Source organism: Canis lupus, chromosome 31 (assembly GCF_003254725.2).
Source record: "Canis lupus dingo isolate Sandy chromosome 31, ASM325472v2, whole genome shotgun sequence".
In the NCBI taxonomy this organism is placed as follows: domain Eukaryota; kingdom Metazoa; phylum Chordata; class Mammalia; order Carnivora; family Canidae; genus Canis; species Canis lupus.
In genome coordinates, this window is record NC_064273.1 from 34691585 (window position 1) to 34713847 (window position 22263).

General features: G+C 40.4%; 1 protein-coding gene across 3 annotated transcripts in view; it reads right to left on the minus strand.

Moving 5' to 3' along the window:
* Nucleotides 1-22263, minus strand: part of DSCAM (DS cell adhesion molecule) — a 734179-nt gene that overhangs the window by 208231 nt on the left and 503685 nt on the right. For all 3 annotated transcript variants that reach the window (XM_035709183.2, XM_049104780.1, XM_035709184.2), the window contains exon 11: nt 10901-11074. In XM_035709183.2, the coding sequence (XP_035565076.1) occupies nt 10901-11074 (174 nt within the window). The remainder of the gene's footprint in view (nt 1-10900; nt 11075-22263) is intronic.

The window sequence follows — 22263 nt, forward strand, 5'->3', positions numbered from 1 at the left end:
GATGGGCTCAGCACAGAGTCTGCTTAAGATTCTCTCTCACCCTCTGTGCCTCCCCATCCTTCCTCACAATAAATAAATAATTAAAAAAAAAAGCAATCTGGGGGATCCCTGGGTGGTTCAGCAGTTTGGCACCTGCCTTCAGCCCAAGGCATGATCCTGGAGTCCCGGGATCAAGTCCCATGTCGGGCTCCCTGCATGGGGCCTGCTTCTCCCTCTGCCTGTGTCTCTGCCTCTCTCTCTGTATATCTCTTAGGAATAAATAAATGAAATCTTTTAAAAAATAGGCAATCTGATGACAGAGGCAAAAGAATGAAGAAAAATTGTCTAAGTATCAGAAACCTTAGTCCTGGGGCAATATCAAGTAGACTAACATATGTGTCCTGGAGTGGCAGCCAAGAGAGAACAAAACAACAACAAAAAATCACATGAAGAAGTAATAGTTGAAGACTTTTCAAAGATCCAAGCAACTTCTCAATTCAAATCAACATAAATACAAAAGAAACAACATATAGGTGCATCACAGTCAAACTCTGAAATCCCAAGAGAAAGAAAATCTTAAAAGCAGCCAGAGAAAAGGGCCCCATCAAGTGTAGGGATGATAACCCTGGATGGACGCTGATTCTTGGAAAACCAAAACACTACCCTGGTTCTCCAGTCAGGGGCTTATATAGGTCAGGGGGCAATGCATATTGGCTCAGGTCACGTTTACAGAGGACCTGGTGAGTCTTCAAATCCATTCTGTGGTTATTCCCGCAGTTCCAGAATGTGGCACTTGGTAACTGGTAAAATGGCCACATGGTTCTCAAACCATTGAGTGAGGGCTGTGATGACAGGAAAGGCCAAGTGGAAGTCAGGAGAACTGCCTCCAAAACAAAGCTACATTCCTGGAAGGACTGCAGAGATCAGTGCTTTGGGGAAATGGGTGGTGGTGGAGGTGGAGACGAAGAACAGCAGGGAGCTAGTCACTGAGGAGGGTCCCATAAAGGAGCCCTGGGCTTCACAGGTTCAACATGGGGGCTGGAGGGATCCTTTCTAAAAGGCAGCCTTTCTAACCACAGACCATGAGAAGCAGAATCCAAGTAAATCCTGGAGCTACAGGGGCAGATGCAATCCCCCCAGTCTCCTGGGACTGCCCCAAGACTGCCACCTGCTCTGCTGGCCGGCTCTCCTGCCTCCCTGAGCACCTCCCAAAAAGTCAGATGTAATAGAAAGTTTGGAGTGTGTCAGAATTAGACAATACTCTTGTTTACAGCAAATTGCAGCTATCACTGTCATAACACTTTTCCTCTGCTCAAAATCCTCCAATGGTGTCTCATCATAACTGAAATAAAGTTCAAAGGTTGACCATGGATCTAGCCCTTTCCTAGCTCTCTTGGCTTCATTGCGTACCTTGCGCTTCAAGCACATGGCCTCCTTGGGGCTCCTCAAACGTAATCGGTTTCTACCTGGAGCCTTTGCACTTGCTATTCCGTTTGCCTGGAATGCTCTCTCCAAGCATATGTTCACCTTATTTCCTCCCTTCATTCTGTTCTCTGCTGGGCATTACATTATATACCGATGCGCCTGCCGTTCTCTCTATGGAAATGCATGCTCCATGACAGTTAACCAATTCTGTCTTGTTCGATCAATACAGAGTGTCTAGAACTATCCTGGATGCTAGTGGACTTCAGTGGATACTGCTGACTGGTGAGTGGACAGATACCACAATGGTAGCCTGAGGACCAAAGGGGGGGCCTCTAGGCAGTGGCCCCACAGACAGGAACCAGATAGGAATGCAAGCATCTCAGTAAGTGCCAGCGTGGAGGGTGACAGCTAACTAGACTCAGAACACTGATGCCAACACCCACAGAAGGCCGTGGGGGAGGGAGGTTCTTAAATCAACGGAGAAACCCTGAAATAGCTGAGATTACCCCTAAAAAGCAAAAAATAACTTTTCAGCTGCTGGGTAGAAGGGAGCCTTCAAGCAGAAGGAGGAGAAAGAAGAATCAAATAAGCAAAAGAAAAAAATACACTTTCTTTTTCTTGGAGGAGTGCCAACCATCCCAAAAAACATTTAAAAAAATTTTTTTAATTTAAATTTAATTTGTCAACATATAGGATAATACCCAGTGCTTATCACATCATGGGCCCTCCTTAATGTCCATCATTCAGTTACCCCATATGCTATCTCCTCCCCTTCTGAAACCCTGTATTTGTTTCCCAGAGTCAGAAGTCTCACAGGGTTTTCTTCTCTAATTTTTCCCCACTCAGTTTCCCCTCCTTCCCTTATGGTCATCTGCACTATTTCTTATATTCCACATATGAGTGAAACCATATGATAATTGTCTTTCTTTGAATTATTTTAAAACTCATTCAAAACTTATTTCAAACTCAATAGCCTCCCGCTCCATCCATGTCAATGCAAATGGTGGGTATTCACCCTTTCTGATGGCTGAGTAATATCCCATGGTATACATAGACCACATCTTCTTCATCCATTCATCTGTCAAAGTACATCTCCGCTCTTTCCACAGTTTGGCTATTGTGGACATTCCTGCAATGAACATCAGGGTGCAGGTGCCCCTTCCTTTCACTACATCTGTATCTTTGGGGTAAATAGTAGCGCAATTGCTGGGTCATAGGGTAGCTCTATTTTTAACTTCTTGAAGAACCTCCATACTGTTTTCCAGAGTAGCTGCACCAGCTTGCATTCCCACCAACAGTGCATGAGGGTTCTTCTTTCTCCACATCCTCACCAACATTTGTTGTTTATTGCCTTGTTAATTTTAGCCGTTCTCACTGGTGTAAAGGAACATTTTTTAAAAACGCTGTTTGAATCTGTCATCCTTCCTCCACCAGTCACTCCCTGCTCTGGGACACCAGACATTCTCCAGGCCTGCACATTGTCATTGACTGTCAAACGCCCTTCCTCTCACAGACCTGTACTACCCCCACCCTAAAGCATCATGCTTTATGAATCTCTGTAAGGGATGAAGGAGATTCTAATGGCTGAGTAATATTCCATTGTATACATATACCATATCTTCTTTATCCATTCACCGTGGATGGAACTGGAGGGTATTATGCTGAGTGAAATAAGTCAATTGGAGAAGGACAAACATTATATGGTCTCATTCATTTGGGGAATATAAAAAATAGTGAAAGGGAATAAAGGGGAAAGGAGAAAAAATGAGTGGGAAATATCAGAAAGGGAGACAGAACGTGAGAGACTCCTAACTTAGGGAAACGAACAAGGGGTGGTAGAAAGGGAGGTGGGCAGGGGTGGGGGTGAGTAGGTGACGGGCACTGAGGGGGGGCACTTGATGGGATGAGCACTGGGTGTTATGCTATATGTTGGCAAATGGAACTCCAATAATAAAAAAAAGACTTAAATAAAAAAAAAAGAGATGAAGGAGATTGAAACCGGAGTTGCCAACAAATTACAGCTGCTCAATTCATCTTCCCATTTTACAAATTCCTTATTAACCTCAAAGAATCTTCAGCTCATATAACTTCAGGTTTATTTATTATTTTTTTCAGGTTCATTTAAGAAGTAAAATGTAAATGTTTATGTGGAATACAAGATGCTCTACCTGGAAGGAGCCACCATCCACCATCAGCATTATAGCCATGGGGGTCTTCCAATGGCTAACAGTTGCCCCCCACACCGTGTTTCCATTTTTACATTCCCATGATTCTTCCCATCCTCTGCTTTTGCACCCAGACATTCCCATGAAAACTGCAGATATGTTTGACAGTTGGACTCCAGAGGTGAAGAGTGGGGGATATAAGTGTGGACATATGTGTTAGAATAAATTGGAGTGGAGGCTGGTATATGCTAAAGCCATGAAAATGTGTCAACTGGGTGTTTTTGAGTCAGGGACACCTCATATTCTATCACCGACACTAATTTGTCTTGTTTGGGGTTAGTCATAGACTGTAACTCAGAAATGATGATGATTGTAACAACAGTACTGACATCAACTACAACAGGGGCCACCATTGCTCTGCATCAACTGGATGTCAGGAGTGATGGCTCATGTTAGCCTAACAGCAACCCCATGAGAGAGGTATTTTCACTGTCTCTAGTCTACAGAGGCCTGGTGAGAGGATAAGTTGCTTGCTCTGGGTAACACAGCTGGGAGGGGATAGAGCCCAGACATCGTGAGTCTGAAGCCTGACTACAACCTGAGTTACATCATTTTCACTCATTTATGTCACATGTGGCATAGGACTGTAGTAAGAGTGCGATCATGAAGGGAAGGTAGTGCAATATCAAAACCTAGTCTTCAACAGAGTCCAGTCTGCTGCCTGATTTATGGTTATTTACCACTCCTTATCCCCTTGTATCCTCTCATTTTGTGCCTGATTTCTTCCAGTCCAGTGCTCTGATGGGTGGGGGCAGGTGGGTTACAAGGAAAACACAATAAGGACATCCAGGGTATGATTTTCCAGAACAGTAGTTCTTGGCCTTCTTTCCATCATAGAACCCTTCGAGGATATATGAAGGCCAGTATTTTCTCTCAGAAAAAAAATATTTTTGCACATGATATCAAGAACCCTCATGGGATAACCACAGCCCACAGGAGCCCATGAGTCAAAGCTTGATCCAGAAGCTCCTGAATTAAAATATCGGGGAAAATAGCATCGGTGTAAGACTCACTCCATTATCTTGGTAGTTTAGGAAATAAAACAATTTAAATTTAGTAATGCTCATATTCAAACTCTCTTTCCAGGCAGCCCCGGTGGTACAGCGGTTTAGAGCCGCCTGCAGCCCAGGGCGTGATCCTGGAGACCCGGGATCGAGTCCCACGTCGGGCTCCCTGCGTGGAGCGTGCTTCTCCCTCTGCCTGTGTCTCTGCGTCTCATTCTCTCTCTGTGTCTCTATGAATAGATAAAATCTTAAAAAAAAAAAAAACAACAACTCTCTTTCCCCCTCTCTGTAAGAGCAAAACCAGCCTTCACCTTGTTCTTAGAGGAAAGGGTATCCTGTAAGAGGGACCATGAGGAGACCAAAAAGCCTCTGTGGGTCTGATTAAGGCCATCAAAGCTTCATGGAGCAGCAGCATGGGTCTGTGCTCCTTCCTTCTAGGTGTCTCACAGAACAGCCACCAGGACTAGAGGAGATTTTTATTGAGATAACTAGGTGTGGAGTAAAGGTTTGTGGGTCTCAGGAGCAGAGTATGAAGGCAGGAAGTCCTGAAGGTTGAATTGAATATCTAGGGGTAGATTCTCAAAGGTGGTGGTAGATTAACTGATGCCATCTCCAATATATTCTCCCTGGAAATGGCAAGACTCGAGTGGCCTGAGGTTCCATCCCATCACCAATGTCTGTCCAGAAATGGCCAAGGTCCTGGGACCTGACCAAAGCTGACAAGGCCTGTGTGCCTGAATCCTGGCCGCAAAGAGAGGTGGGCCTGGCACCCAGGGACCTGCCCAGGATGAGCCTGACAGAGGGAGGCCCGGAGACCACGGCCCCACTGGAGCCTGTGGGGTGGTTCTGGGAGGCAGGGGTGTTCACTGGATTCTGAAAGTACCACCTCTCCAGGGACATTCCTACTCCTGTTTGATAAGGGATGCTCTTTTCATACTGTATGCAGTGACAGGAGAGGAGCTGCCTATGCACTGGGGCCTCAGATCCATTTGGAATTCAGTGTTCCTGGGAGCACACAGGCCCGGAGGCAGAAGGCTGTGAGGGGAGGGTGTAATTTTGGCACCTAGGAGAAACATTAGGGATGACAGCTCATCGTTTGAGAGACCTAGCAGTTTGGGGGAGCTCTTTTCTTATCACAATGACCAGATGCCCCAGAACCCGCATGGTCTGGGTATGGAGGGAAGAGTCTCTGTAGCCCCTGGTGGCCCTGGGGTGGGGGGCTGCAGTGTTGTCCCAGAGGCCAAATAAGATAAAAAATAGAGCTTGGTCTCTGTCTTTTCTGCCAAAGTCTTTAACAACCTCTGAGGTTTTGAGTCTCTATGCCAGGGATGAGTTTTGGTAAAAGCTAAACTATAATTGAGATGATATTCACATATGAGTGAAATCATATGGTAATTGTCTTTCTCTGATTGATTTATTTCACTTAGCATAACACTCTCCAATTCCATCCATGTCGATGTAAATGGTAGGTATTCATCCTTTCTGATGGCTGAGGAATATTCTATCATATGAAGAATCAGAAGCAGCAAGACCAACAAAATCGAAAGGATTTGCTCTAGTTATTTTCCTATCCCACTGATTGCTGCCCCTGATCACTCGTCCCAACTTGATTGCCTCATCTCTGCCCACAGACTCCTCACATCTGATTTTGAAGATGTGTGTGTGTGTGTGTGTGTGTGTGTGTGTGTGTGTGTTGGGAGGCTTCGCTGTCCAATCGCTCTACTATTGCAAGAGACTCAGCCCACAATAGATGGTTCCCCGCATCTCCAGTGAGCCCCCGACAGCATGCCCAGTTGAGAGAGTTCAGGTCATTAAAATGTGTATAAAACCCAGCACCAGCCATCCTGGGAATCCAGATCCCTCACCTGAGAACCTGCATTCATTTCCTGACATCACTTAATCGGGCAAAGTTCTCTCCTACTAAATTCAGAAATATTTGCTGCCCACTTCTTTTATATGACTTACAGAAATGAGAGAATTATCATATTTTTATTTAAAGCCACGAAATTTCCTATCAAAATATTTTTCTTTCAGTTTGAAATATCTATCTATCTATCTATCTATCTATCTATCTATCTATCTATCTATCTATCTATCATTGATTTGTAAACAAGTGGAGTTAGGAAAAAGATGCTGGCTGTCTGAGTTTCTGAAGGCGCCACTCCCATGGATCAATATCACATGGACAGTGAAGCTTCTTCCCCCTGGATCTTGGAAATCATGTTTCCTCTTCTTTCTTATGACCCTACAAACTTTTAATTTTCTCCTTCAGAGTGATTTTTTGGAAATACTCCAGCACACACCACCATCAGCACCTTTGATTTCTTTTTCTCTCCAAACAACGGGATCACCTATTATTTGTATGTACTGGAATAGACACATACACAGAGTGCTTTCCGTTTTATGGTGAATCTTCACAGATTTTGTCCCATTTAATTTTCTTCCCCCGAGGAAGGTGTGATTCTTCCTATTTTGCAGGTTCAGAGAAGTAAAGCATTTTGTCCCAGATCGCTAATGAGAAGTGGAAAACCAGAAGAACCAGGCTGCTGTGGGGTGCAACCCCAGGAGTCTTTTCACCAAACCCTGGGCTCCCTGTTGATTATACTGTGCTTCATTCTCTACCCTCATGTCCATCTCACATAGGCTTTGATGAATTTACTAATTTTGACCCAGAACTTAGGGTTCCCTGCTTTTCCCCAATGGGGTTTTCAGTTAGGGGCTACTGCGTGAGGGTAGTCAAAATAGTGATTACCACCTCAAAGTAGACTTGCTACCAGTTTTATGTAATAAATTCCAACAATACTGAGAAATTCTTTAGTGTCTGAAAGATTGTAATCAACTGTTTGGGGAAAAGGGGGAGGAAACTTTGTTTTTTCTTTAGTGATCCCATGCAATGGTTTTCCCGGGGGTTGGCCAGTGGTGTCCCTTGGAATAGATAGTTTTAGTTCATTTGGGATGATTTTTCCATGTTTATATAGAATTCTGTGTGTGTGTGTGTGTGTGTGTGTGTGTGTGTTCATGAGTGTGGGTATATGCCATATTTAGGGCCTTATTAAGAGATTAAAATAAAGGGTGCCTGCGTGGCTCATTGGTTAAGCATCTAACTCTTGATTTTGGCTCAGGTCATGATTTCAGGGTTGTGGGATCCAGCCCCTGCATCAGGCTCCATGCTGGGTGTGGACCCTACTTAAGATTCTCTCTCTCCCTCTCCCTCTGCCATCACTCATTCTCTCTCTCTCAAAAAAAAAAAAAAGGAAGAGAGAGAGAGAGAGAGAGATTGATTAAAATACAAGATAATGGGATGATGGTTTTTCCACTTCTTCTACCTGAAAGGCATCTGGGTTTGGTGTGTACACACTGTAAATTGACATGAGCATGTGGATGTGTGTCTGCGTTTTAGTGCGCCCCTTCTCTCATCTACAGACGTTAACAATAAAACACTAAAGAAAGTGCCTGATGAAAGTCTGGTTACTGTCAGATGAGAAGAGCCTAGAACCTGCCTTGCTGTGGTACCAGGTATAATCTTGTTCCCATTCAGAGGGGCATTAAATCATCCGGGTATGCTCTATGCTTCAACTTCCTTCCTATTTTCTTAGTAAAATAGCTGTACACCAAGCAGGAGATCTCCCATTACTATTTGTGCTGCCTCCATTCATCCACTTTAACCCATTTAATGGTCTGGTCAAACAAATACAGGCAAAAAAGCAAAGTCATTCCCCTGTTTACAGCTGTTGTTTGAATGCTATCATTTGAGAGATAGACCTATTTACCATATATCTCCTGTCTTTGTGCTTCTATATCTCTGTCTCAAATCTTTTTTTCCCCCCCAGAATTTAAATATTATGATTATAAAGGGCTAAAAAATACCAGGGATTTGATGCTGAACTAATTGTAAAAGCACCAAGGGTTATTAAAAATTGGTAAAATTGACTCTTCTATAAATGCCCGTCTCTGCTAATAGATGGTATGGTTTGAGGGAATCTAAAATTGGCCAACTCTAAAAACCATTTCCCTTTGATGTGTGCTCACTTTAACCATTTCCCTATCTAACTTCCTCCTCCATGTATGAGGTACAACATTCAGACAAAATTACCAACGGGTAAACAGCCTTGGGAGTTTTATTTTTATGTATGTAGGTAGGTAGCTATTTTAAGTATGGTCCATGCACAGCGTGGAGCCCAATACGGGGCTTGAACTCATGATCCTGAGATCAAGACCTAAGCTGAGAGAGTCAGATGCTTCACTGATTGCACACCCACGTGCCCTGCCTTGGAATTTTGGTTTCTTCTATCTGCTCTCTGTTCCCTCTCCCTCATGCTCTTGTATTTACCCTCAGAGACTGTACCTATTGAAATCCACTGTATCCTCTAGGACTATGTTTTCACTCTTCAGTCTCTGATCCTATACACGAACATAAATCACACATTTGTCTGTGCACCTTAGTGTTCTGTACTTTTTTCTAGTGGATTCTACTAGATAGGAGTTGTACACAATCATTCCTGATCATCCCACAAGAAAGGAAGTTCACTAAGGGCAGAGAGACATCTTTGTGGTCCCCCTCCATGCTCTACTAGTAGCACTAAGAGTGTGGGGAGAGGAAATATAGGGAAAGTCAGCTTCTGCATTTTTAAAAATTCCACCCACTTGTAAAGGATTTTTTTCCCATGAAGCTCTCCTTAATCCCTTCAAAATGACAGTTCTATCTTCCTCTGAAAGGCACATCTATGGCACATATTATATTATTTTCCATTTTGCATTAATATTAGTAAGCTCTATATTCTTCCTTGTTATCTCCTCTTCTAAAAACTAAGCTCTTTCATTCATGAGGGTAAAGCCCATGGATGATGTTTTTACATCCTTTATAGGGTCTTGAATCTATTAGAGCACACCTAGGTACTTATGGAATGGAAGGATTTTTATAATTTAAAAATACATCAAAGTTACAAAAATATAATCAAATTTATAAATCAAATAAATTGGATTAAATATAATCAAATTAAAAAATAGATTTACTGGGGGAAAGATGGATCAATATTGGTTACCATTGGCTCTCACCTCTTGATTTCCCTTAATATTTCATTAATTTGTTATTTTTTAAATTACTATTTCAACTTTGGACTTAAATAATATGATATGATAATTTGTCTTTAGATTCTTGCAAATCAGTTCCTCCAGACTATAAAATTTAGAAGTCAAATTTATGAGCTGGATATCTACGAAACATATTTTAAAGCAACCCTATACCAGAACTGTGATTTTTTTCATGATGTAAAAGTATAGCAGATAAACAGCTTGATGTTTTCATTGTTATGTTGGAAATAATGGATTAACTAGAATAAATCCTTAGTAAAATAGAATAGATACTAATCTTTGTGCAGCCAGCTTAAATCTCTCTCTCTCTCTCTTTCTCACACACACACCTATACACACCACTGAGTTTCACTTTTAAATTCAATACCCCTAAAAAGTGAAATGGTAGAGGTCCTTTCCAGCCTATCAATAATACAATTAAAATAAAAAAGAGAAAGGTTGATCAAAGCCTTGTCAGTAAGAAATCACAATTTTTCCAACAAAATTATGTACATGGACAAAGACAAGTCATTCGCTGAAAACTAGATGCACACCCATTTGCTAAAAAGCAGTACCCAGTAAAAGTTGGCCCACTCTATGTCCCTTCTTTGGTGGTTCAGTTCCCAAAGTATAAAAATAATTTCATTATATGTTGCCCTCTCCTACAAAATGGGTCAGTAATATGGACCCTAGGTATAGAGTTACGTGTTTCTGTTTTATTGTAGTTATGTTTCTTTGGTAATAAGGTTTCCGGTTGCTTGATTTCATAAGGATCTTTAAAAGGAAACCTACGGAAAAGCCGCTTGCAAATAATAAAATGCATGGAAACAGACCTTGGGAAAGAGCACATTTTAGAACACATGTTAGGCTTTTCCACAATAAAAACAGAGTAGGAATGCGGGTGCTAAAGGCAGAGGCCCACTCACCTGCTAGGTTGCCCAGAGCCTGTACCTGACCATAGGACCCAAAAGAGGAGGAGCACATGGCCCCAGATACTGGGACACAAGGTCAGGCTATTGCAACTGGCTGGATTTTTGCCCTCGCCTTCAGCTGTGTTCCTGGGAGAGCAAAACCTCAAACCTCAGCTATAGCGAACTAATGTTTTGTTTTGTTTTTAAACAAGTGTGTATGGAGACAATTGCAAATTTAACCACAAAAAGACCTATTTAGGTAAAACAAAGCGTTCTTCTTCCTTACTTTTCACCGTGAGGTACATGGACTTGCTGACGTCCGCGCCCACATCGTTGCTGACCTTGCACAGGTAGTAGCCGCTGTCTTCCTCCACGACATGCTTGATCAACAAGGACCCGTTGCTCAGGACCTGAATTCGGCCATTGAGGGCAATTGGTTGGAACTGGGGAACCCCAGCACCTGGAGTACAATAGAAAGGAGGGAGAATTATGCAATGTGAGCAAATATGGGGAGACGGTGAGCTCAAGTTCACCAGACTAGTAAAGAGAAAGGAGAGGTATTTAGCAAACAGAGGGCAGTCATGAGATCCACCAATTTTTTTTCCAATGTGGAAATTCCTGTTTACAGAGAAATACATTTACTTCAAATGTACTATTTCAAACCTGAGAGAAAGTGTAAGAGACCTTACAGGTAGTTTCTACATAAAAAGCCAAGTGTGATGAGTGTTAAGTAGCTGATAAATTATTCAAAGGCATCGCTGTGGAATGAGCACAGAAGTAGATGTCTCTCCTGAGACTAAATAGAAGCCTTGTGTCCCCAGGGAATTAATATGAATGTAAACAAGGAGTACTCCAGGGACACGGCATTTGAAGACTTCTCTTGCTGCACACACCTGAGTCTACAGGAGAATATAAGTATTGAAGGTTTCTTTTCTAAGCACAGTCATATATTTCAGTCTAGAAACATATGCATGTTAATATCATTTAGAGTTATTTAAATAAATAAGTCAGGTCAGGCCACTAAGATAGCACAGATTTAAAACATCACTTTCCTCTGAGTATTGCACTCAAGGTGATAATTCTGTGGTCATAGATGTGACATGACTCATAGGGGAGATTCTTATGAAACTAAATCTTTTAGAAATAATGAAAAGTAGGACTATGGTCTGGGAAGAGTTCAGGGAAGATGATGGTTTCAATTTACTTATTATGTTGCTTGCCCCTGTGTGAGGGGCATTGGGTGGTACTAGGAGGACATGATCCAAGCCTTGAAGAGCTCACAGAACCTCTCTATTTTGTGACCTGAGTGTGAGGATTTGGGGAGAGGGTGCAGGGCTGAGGACCAATTCTATCTTCCTGGAGAAAACCCATAACATGAGCCAGGCATGTACTCTAGAAATGGCCTGTTGGTCTCCATGGCCCCAGATCCTGCATGGAAGTTAAGCACGTGCCTTATCACCATATTCCTCATGCAGGAAACTTCAGACTTCACATCTGGGGACAGGAGAAGGAGACTCTTCCTCCTGCTGTCTCTACACCAAACTGACCACTTACCTATTGGTATGTCTCAGTTCACAGTGGCAGAGACTATGGCTGTGATTTCCCTTCCCTCATTTCTACACAAGGAATCCCAGCCCCAACAAAGAGTCAGGGGAATTTATAATGTATCAAGGGGACATTTTTTTCACTAAATAAGGACAAGTAGAATCCCTATGACAGGTGGTTTCTATCAAAACAGAACTGCTACAGAGGACATATGAAAACTTGAATTAAAAAAAAAAAGAGTTCCACTACTGCTAAGTATAGAGAAAGACACAAAAGAATGTCACATCCATTCTAACAACAAAGAAGAGAACCTGTTAATCTACAAAATCATTCTTTGAAGAACACAGAAAATTGAAGTCACTGGTGACTAGGTCAACTCAACTCTTGCAAAGAGTTAAAAGCCCTGCAAGGAGATGTGGAGTACATAAAAAATTCCATCTTTGGCATAAAACAGACAAGAAGTGAAGAACTGGAAATAAACATAACCTGCCACAATCTCTACTTTTCTTTTATGCACCAGTGCCAGAATTCAATAAAATATTAAGAGACACACAAAAAAGCAAGAAAGAAGAACCAGAGAAAAAAGTATCAACAGAACTTTGGCATGGAGCTCTCAGACAGGGACTTTATAATATAATAATTATGATTAACATCCATAAACAGGTGAGGGTTCAGAAAGAATCCTAAAACTATAAAAGAGGCAGAGTGATAAAAACAAAAAAAACCCCACAATATTAGATGTGAAGAAATGCTTAAACAAGCTAATTGGGAAAAAATAATGAATTTGAAGCTAGGTGGATGGAAAACATCCAAAGTTCAAGAAAAAGTGCAAAAGGGTGAAAAATACAAAATGGATTGTCCTGCAGTTCTAAAAGTATATCAAATGCTCTAACATTGAGAATTATAGTTTCAAAAAGAGAAGAAAGGAGCAAAAGAAGAAAACTTGAAATACAGAGGACTTGAATACCACTATTTATCGATTTGACTTAACCGACATTTACAGAACTCTGCATCCCACAACAGCATAATACATACTGGGTTTTTTTTTTTTTATAATTTAAAAAAAAATTTTTATTTATTTATGATAGTCACACAGAGAGAGAGAGGCAGAGACACAGGCAGAGGGAGAAGCAGTCTCCATGCACCGGGAGCCCGACGTGGGACTCGATCCCAGGTCTCCAGGATCGCGCCCTGGGCCAAAGGCAGGCGCCAAACCGCTGCGCCACCCAGGGATCCTACATACTGGTTTTGAGGGGACATTTGACACTTATCAAAATAGATGATATTGTTAGTCATAATACAAATCTCAGTAGATGTTATGAGATAAAAATAAAACATGTTAGGTTCTACTTTCATAGCAAAACTAAAATTGAAACCAATAACAAATATATCTGGAAAAAACCCAAATATTTGAAAATCAAACAACACGTTTGTAAATAACTCATGAGTCAAAGAAGAAATTACCAAGTAATTAGAAAAATACATATATTTTGAGTTGAAAAATTATAAAAATACCATAACAAAATTTGCGGTATGTAGCTAAAAGCAATACTTAGATGGAAGATGGTAGTATTAAATTATTGTATTAGAAAAGGAAGGAGATCACAAATCAACTATCTAAGCATCCACCTTACGTTATTCCGAGAAGGACAAGGAAAACCCAAAGTGAGGAGGAGGAAGAAAATAATAAAGAGGAAAATTGAAATTGGCGAAATACAAAACAGAAAAACAATAGAGAAAAATCAATAAAACCAAAAGTCAGTTCTTTGAAAAAATAAAAACAATATAATTAGTGAGCTTCCAGCTGGACAACTGATGAAGAAAAGACACAAGTTACAAATAACCATAATGAAAGAGGCCATCACTACAGCACCTACTTGAATTAAAAGGATGATAGCAGCATATCAGAAATAACTTTGTGCCGGTGAATTTGATAAATTAAACAGATACATTTCTTGAAAGACACAAACTATCAAAGAGCACTCAATAAAAAGTGGGTAAAGTTAATAGTCCTATATCTACAAATAAATTTAACTTATAGTTAAGCCTTCCACAAATAACACCCAAAGCTCTGGCAGCTTTGCTAGTAAATATTACTTAACACTTAGAGAAGAAATACAACCAATTTTACACAAACTCTTACAGAAAATATAAAATCACTTTACAACTGACTTTATGAGGCAAGCATCCTCTTGGTACCAAAGTCAGACAAAAACCTTATGAGAAGAGAGAACTACAGACCAATATTCCTAATGAGCACAGACATAAATATCCTTAGCCAACCATTACCAAATCAGATATATCAACATACACACAATAATGTATCAACCAAATGAGATTTACTCCAAGAATGTAAGGTTGGTTTAAATTCAGAAATTAGTCAATGAAACTCACTATATCAACAGATCAAAAAGAAATACAACGTCACCAATTGAATACACACAAATTTTTTTTTACAGAATTCAACATCATAATAAAATCTCATAGCAAACTAGAAAGAAGATGAATTAGCCTGATAAAAGGTTTCTACAGAAAACTTGTAATGAAATCATCCATAATCTAAAAGAACCTACAAATAATTGCTAGAATCATAGTGAGCTTAGCAAAGTCATGGGATATATCAATATACACAATTCAGAATTAATTTTGTTTATACATATATTAGTAACAAGCAGTTGGAAACTGAAATAAAAATAATACATTTGCATAAAAGATTAAGTGTTTAGAGATTCATTTGAAATGGTATGTACAAAACTGGCCCATAAGGATTACAAATGTTCTTGCCAACAATATATTTTTTTAAGGATTTTATTTATTAAAAAAAAAAAGGATTTTATTTATTCATTTATGAGAGACACACAGAGAGAGGCAGAGACACAGGCAAAGAGAGAAGCAGGCTCCATGCAAGGAGCCCGATGTGGGACTCAAATCCTGGGAATCCAGGATCATGCCCTGAGCCAAAGGCAGCTCAACAGCTGAGCCACCCAGGCATCCCATTGCCAACATTTTTAATTTAAATTCAAATAGACAACATATAGTACATCATTCATTTCAGATGTAGTGTTCAATAATTTCTCACTTGCCTATAATACCCAGTGCTCATCCCATCACGTGCCCCCCTTCATGCCCATCACCCAGTTACCCCATCCCCCCACCCACCTCCCCTCCAGCAACCCTCAGTTTGTTTCCTAGGCTAAGAGTCTCTCATGGTTTTTCTCCCTCTCTGATGACTTCCCATTCAGTTTTCCCTCTCTCCCCCTATGATCCTCTGCACTGTTTCTTATATTCCACGTATGAGTGAAACCATTTGATAATTGTCTTTCTCTGATTGACTTATTTTGCTCAACATAATACCCTCCAGTTCCATCCACATTGTTGCAAAGGGCAAGATTTCATGCCATTTCAGCCATTTTTTTTAATGGCTGAGTAGCATTCCATTGTATAAATATAAATATATATATATACCACATCTTCTTTATCCATTCTTCTATTGATGGACATCTGGGCTCTTTTCATACTTTGTCTTGTGGATATTGCTGTTATAAACATTGGGGTGCAGGTGACCCTTCAGATCAATACATTTGTATCTTTGTACATCTGTACAATTATCCAGCGGTGTAATTGCTGATCATTGGGTAGATCTATTTTTAACTTCTTTAGGAACCTCTCTACTGTTTTCGAGAACGGAAAGTAATGAAGACCCAATCAATGAAGCATGACACCATGCTCATGGATAAAAATTCTCAATATAAACAATAGGAGCAAATCTTTTTCCATAAAGGGCCAAATAGTAAATATTTTAGGCTTTATAGGCCACACTACTACAATTACATACTTCTGCCACTAGAATACAAGAGTAGCTGCAGAAAATATACAAACAAAATAGTGTAATTGGGCTCCAATAACATCTATTTAGAAAGACTGCTTGTGGGCAGGATTTGACTCATACCCTTTATCTAGCTGACATGTGGTTTCTTTTTTTTTTTTTTTACTGGTAATCAGTTTTTATTTTTTTTATTTTATTTTATTTTTATTTTTTTTTATTGGTGTTCAATTTACTAACATACAGATTAACCCCCAGTGCCCGTCACACATTCACTCCCACCCCCCGCCCTCCTCCCCTTCCAACACCCCTAGTTCGTTTCCCAGAGTTAGCAGTCTTTACGTTCTGTCTCCCTTTCTGATATTTCTCACACATTTCTTCCCCCTTCCCTTATATTCCCTTTCACTATTATTTATATTCCCCAAATGAATGAGAACATATCAAGGTGTGTAAGGAACACACAGCTGTAAGATAATTGTAAAGTTGGAAGTTGGAACATATAAAAATAATATATATATGGATTAGTTTTGTATCACATATCTTATGTATGAAATATCATAACAAACATAACTTAAGTGGAAAAAAAATTAAATTTATATTGCTCTTAAAGAATTCAAAATCAGGGATGAGAAGTTCTAAAGACATAATAGTATTTTTCTTTTATAATTCCAACATGTTGCTTTCTACAGTATCAGCTACTGAATATTTTCCGAAGTGAGACAAAATGAACAAAACCAATCTTAATCCATTCACCCTTTGGGAATGGAGAAGTTGTCAAAATGTAGAAAATGTAAACTTAGAAACATGTATAAGATGTATCCTTTAAAATTAATTCACATAAAATTCACAGAAGATTTTAACAAATATTTCATGAATTATGAACATGTCAGTAAACCAATGATTGCTTTTGAAAAAAAATAATTAATGAAAGCTACCTGCCAGCTTACCTAGTATGGTATAAAACACGAGAATCCCATATTAGGGATCTGAGAATTTTTGGTCAAAAATTCAAACAGTAAAAAGTAAATGTCCCTTTTTACTCCTCATGTTCCCAATCTCATAATTTTTCTTTCCTAGCATTTAGTAAGCCCATATAAAAATATGCTATGTTTTTACATAAATAGGATTTATTGTTCAATTACTGAGCACCTTCAGTGGAGCAGATACTGAGTGTAGCTATTCTCACAAAAGACTGTTTCCTCTATTTCAATCCTTCTCTCTTTCTGAGGCTAGTGGCCTCACTTTGGGGAATGTGAGCTACCCTATGGAGAGAATCCAATAAGGGTGTCCTCTAACCAACAGTCTTTGAGGACCTGAATCCTGCCACACAGCTCAACAACCACATGAGTGGGCTTGGGGGGAGACTCTTCCCAGGTTGAACTTTGACATGACTGCCTCCCTGACCAACACTTTAATTGCAGTGGTGGGAGAGACCTTGAACCAGAGGACTCAGTTAAGTCATACACAGATTCCAGATCCACAGAACATATGGAGAGAATAAATGTGCTTTATTTCAAGCCACTAATTTTGGGGGTAATTTGTTATAGAGCAACAGATCATCAATACACTGAGAAACTAGATAATAAGGTAACCTTTTGGTTGCTCAGTGTTCTCACCTGTAGAAGTGGAGATAATACAGAAACTCCTTCAAGGACCCTTTCTACTTATCAGTCAATCCACCAATAGAATGGTAGGTGATCTCTTGGGTTAAGACCTGGAGTGGAAACTCGCTTGTTTATGGTTGAAATACATGGCTAAGGTACTTACTGAAAGATACATCAGTTTCATTTCCATCAGTGCTGGCTGAAGGTTCATTTTTTCCTCATGCATGTACATGATTGATCTTTTTGATCTTCAACAATAAAGTATATATCTCATTTTAATTTGCACATTTTGACTATTTTAATATTTTTCTTTGTTTTTGAACATCTTTTCATGAATGTATTGGCAATTTGTACTTCTTTTTTTTTTTTTTTTTTGTGAACAGTCCATCCACAGTCTTGGCCTAGGTATCTACTGGACTTTCTTTTTCTTCTTTATTTGCCAAAGCACTTTGGATCTTAAAAAGTATTTCTATATTCCTATTTTACATAAATGTATTGTTATTCTTTTTAAAATCAGAATTAGATGTCAAATATTATCATCTATCTTTTATTATCTATTGAAATGATCATGTGCTTTTTATCCAATAAAAGTTGATTGTATGTTTTAAAAATTTGGTTTTATAAATTGTAAAATTCCTTCTTATGGATAACATTTTCTTTAGGGTCAGTATAAAAGGATATATTAGAACTTAGAATCAAAGAAAAACCCCGTAATGTTTATTTAAGAGCTTAAATTTGGTCCACATTTTGAAAATCTGTAATGGCTATTGATGCCTTTCCCAAAGTTAACTGTAAGAAGAGAGCTAGATCTAGTTCAAAACATGCAGCCTAAAATTCAGCCAAATGTAGGATTTAAAGAATATATCCATAAGACAGAAAACCAGGAAATCTGAAGATGCAATGGGATTTGTAGATTATGTAAAACTATGTACAAGACCCTAAAAAATCTAATGAAATGCTGATAGAGAGTATGAGCTGGTTATAGGATCATTCATGTAAAAAACGTTAGTTTTCCTTTCCTTGAAGAATTTTCAACAGAAAAATACTTGTTATATTTGACACATTTATACCAAAGAATTACAATATAGGATTTAACTATGTTGCTAAGATGTCTAAATTAAATAGCGGACAAGGATTATTTATTAATTCCTATCTAGACTGAAAGAAGCCTCTTCATTACTAAAAGGTCTTAACAAAGACAGAAATAAAATATAAATGCATTTGGAAAAACATTAAATGTTTTTTTCATGAGGAAATGAACCTCACTTGAAGGGTCACACAATTTATAAATCTGATCATACTTACTAAACAGAATAATAGTGAACCAATTCATCTACCATAAGTACAGCAGTCCAAGGGTTAGTATTTGTTTAATTTGAGGGAAGTAGACTTTGTCACAGTTTGATACAATTATTGGTCATCCACTTTGGGTTTATCATTATTTTATAAAGAGCAAAATTTTACACGGTGCATACAATTTTCAAAATTCTGTAATCTTGTTGGCATGAGGCAAGCACTCTGGATAATTAGCTAGAAGATACACTATAGCAGCCAGAAGTCATTAATTAAAAAGCTGTCAATTTTCTGTGGATAGCTGGGGTCAAGTGGGGACAATTTTAATGCTCTATTACACGAAAGGAAAATGTTAAAGCATTATGTAAGGCACACACTGAATTACTGGGGGTGTTAATGCTGTGTGACCTTACTTATTTATGGAAAGATATGCTTAGCAGTGTTTCCAAGGACTGAGGGAGTGGGCACAGGGTGAAGAGAACCCACTTTGTCACCAAGGGAACCCACTTTGAAGACAACAGTGAAGATGGTGATTGAGTCACCTTTTCTTCCACTCTTGAGTTGTTGCTGGTCTGTAACAAGAGCACTTGACTAAGAGTCAAAAGAACTGGAAATTTACAAACAGTGCCCCTGAGAAAGTAGCTTACTCTTTCTGCACCCTTAATTTCATCTCATATGAAATGAAGAACAATGCATTTCCATGCTCTATAGATTGTTGTTCACCAAAGAAGGCAAGGGTCTATGAATGTGAATATAAATACCCACACAAGAACCAAAGAAGTTCGTCAAAGACCACATGCAGAGAGTCTCTCCAGAAGGGCCGAATAACATTGATTTGAAGTCAAACTGAACCATGGATGGAAGGAGATCTCTCTACATTCCCTGGTCTGTAAGGCTAGGAGCACAGCCCTCTCTACACCAGGGAATCAAAAACATAATCTCTTTTATCCTTATGGAGAGGATGGTGTTTCCCGGAGGAATGAGTTTGCTTTGCTTGCACAAGGAGGTTTTCCTTGTCTGGGAAGAGTTGGTGGGTTGCAGGAATGAGTAGCTATGAAGACAGATGTGGTGATGGGAGGGGGAAGGGGAAGTAGCAACAGCAGCAGCATCATACCTGCTCCAGGGTGAGCAGCTGCAAAAGGAACCACTGCTCAGTGACTGGGTGCTGAGTTCTGGTGTCTTGTTCTGGAGAAGCCCCCAGAAGTGGGCAGAGGCAAACTCCAGAGGCACTGCTCCAAGGTTCTGGCTGGAGAGCTATTTCCAAGCCCAGAGAAAGAAGCTTTTGGGCTGTACAGTGTAGGCATGTGACATTTTGCCCACATGCTTGTCTCTATGTCCATATCAGATACTGTCTTTCTACCCTCAGCCTCCTGGTTCCCTTCTCATCACTTCCCTAAATTACAGGGACTGGAAGCCAGAAAAAAACCATTTCCTGCTGAATTGTCACCAGGCTCTGGTTTCTGTTTCACCAGTGAGAGACACTGGAATACAGTTTGGAAGGTGCAGGGAAGGAAAAAAAACCCACCATCCTCCTTCAGAAGCAATAAGCTGGGGAACAGGTGGATACCGAACATTACTTCCGGGAGAACCTATCACTGCTCACCTGCCAGATGCAGCTCTAGCCACAGATGGGAGCAGCTTCTCACAATCCCCATATTTCTCGAGTTCCTTAAAGGTAGCTGGGTTTATCCCACACTTCCCAAAATTTTGGATGAATCTAATTCCCGGTATTAAATCATTTCTTGATAAAGCATCTGAAGTGGGACAGCATTAAGGTTACCTGTTTTGTAGATCTGCATATAATTGTGCTCACTGTGCAGCAGTCCCGTTCCCTTCATCACTTTATGTCTCTACTGAAGGCGGCTCTCTAGGAGAAACCACCTCACTTAGGTGGACTAGCTTCGTACCTGCCCAGGTCTTAACGAGACCCACTAGCTTGGCATGCCAACTGCATGACTTTAACTCTATACCTAACTGGCAAGGATTCCATCAGTAAGATGGAACACCTGGCCCCTCATGTGCATATTAAAAAAATAGAACCATGAACTGACAAGAGTTAGCACTTGCTGACAGGATGTGTGACCCTGCCTGGAGTTTAAGTGGTTGCATGATGCTGATGCCACCATGGCTTTGCATTGGAATTGTGGGCTGGCAGGAGCCTCTGCAGCTGCATCGAGCACACAAGGCCTTCAGCTACCTCTTCCCTGGAGCAAGAGCTCCCCCGACACTTGCTCCTGGTGTGGCTGCCTCCATCGATAGGAGCAACAAGGAAGAGGGCAGAGGAAGGAACAGAGAGAAAGAAGGGAAGGGAAGGCAAGATGGGCCTGGGGCCTGTTGTCCTGGTGATGCTACTACGTCTCAGGGAAACTGCAGCTTCTGTGGGTTGGGGTGGGGAGCAATACATATCTTAGAGCACCTCTCAGGGCCCTGAGGCTCTACTCATTTTTGCACAGACGAAGGCAGAAGATTTTCATCCCTGGTGAGTTTTACTCTACCATCAAAGGAAGAAAACAAAACAGTATGTTGAGTACTGAACCCCTCTCTTCTACACACAATTCTTTTCCAAGAACTCACTATGCTCAGCGAGACTCATTGTCCCCATGTGGGGACCATATAAGTGGGGCTGCTTTTTCCTCATACAGGGAGCCCTACATTAGGCCTTGAAGCTGTGGGTTTATTTTCACCACTATGTCCTGGGGAGAGGCTGTCTTCTTCTTAGATGCTTTGAGCTCTTTCCCTGTATTAATTTCAGATTCTTGTCACATATTTATGGGCTAGTAGGAACAGGAACTCTGGCTAGCAGTTGGGCCTGGCTGTGCCTAGTCCACAAGCTTGAAGTAGATATTACTGGAAAGACATAGGAAGTTTGCTGTTGGTCCAGCAAACCAAAGGCAGAGGAGAGGTTGAACCCATGGGGTTAGAGACTCTGGGCACTCTGCCCACACAAAGAGCAGGATAAGTGGTGAGCCCAGGAGCACCTGAGGGACTTGTCCCACGCTGCATGTTCTTCATGTCACCCTGAGACATAGGCCTTGGGGGGCTCTGAATGGCCCTGGGATGTCACCTTGACCTTGGGAGGGAAGGGGTGAGCAGAACCAAGGGGAGGCATCCAGGGACAAGCCCCTGAAGTAGGAGGAGGCTCCAGAGAGGTCACTTGAGCAGTTTGACCAAATACTAAGCATAGCATTTGTTTCTCAGTCCGGAATTGAGCAGAGTGAATGGCAACACCCAGAGAACTGTTCCAAGTGTCAGCTTTTATTTCTATGGATTTAAAAAATTAACTTATTTTATTTAAATTTAGTTATCATATAGTATATTATTAGTTTAAGAGGTGATTTATCAGTCTCATATAACACCTAGTCAAGTGCCTTCCTTAATGCCCAT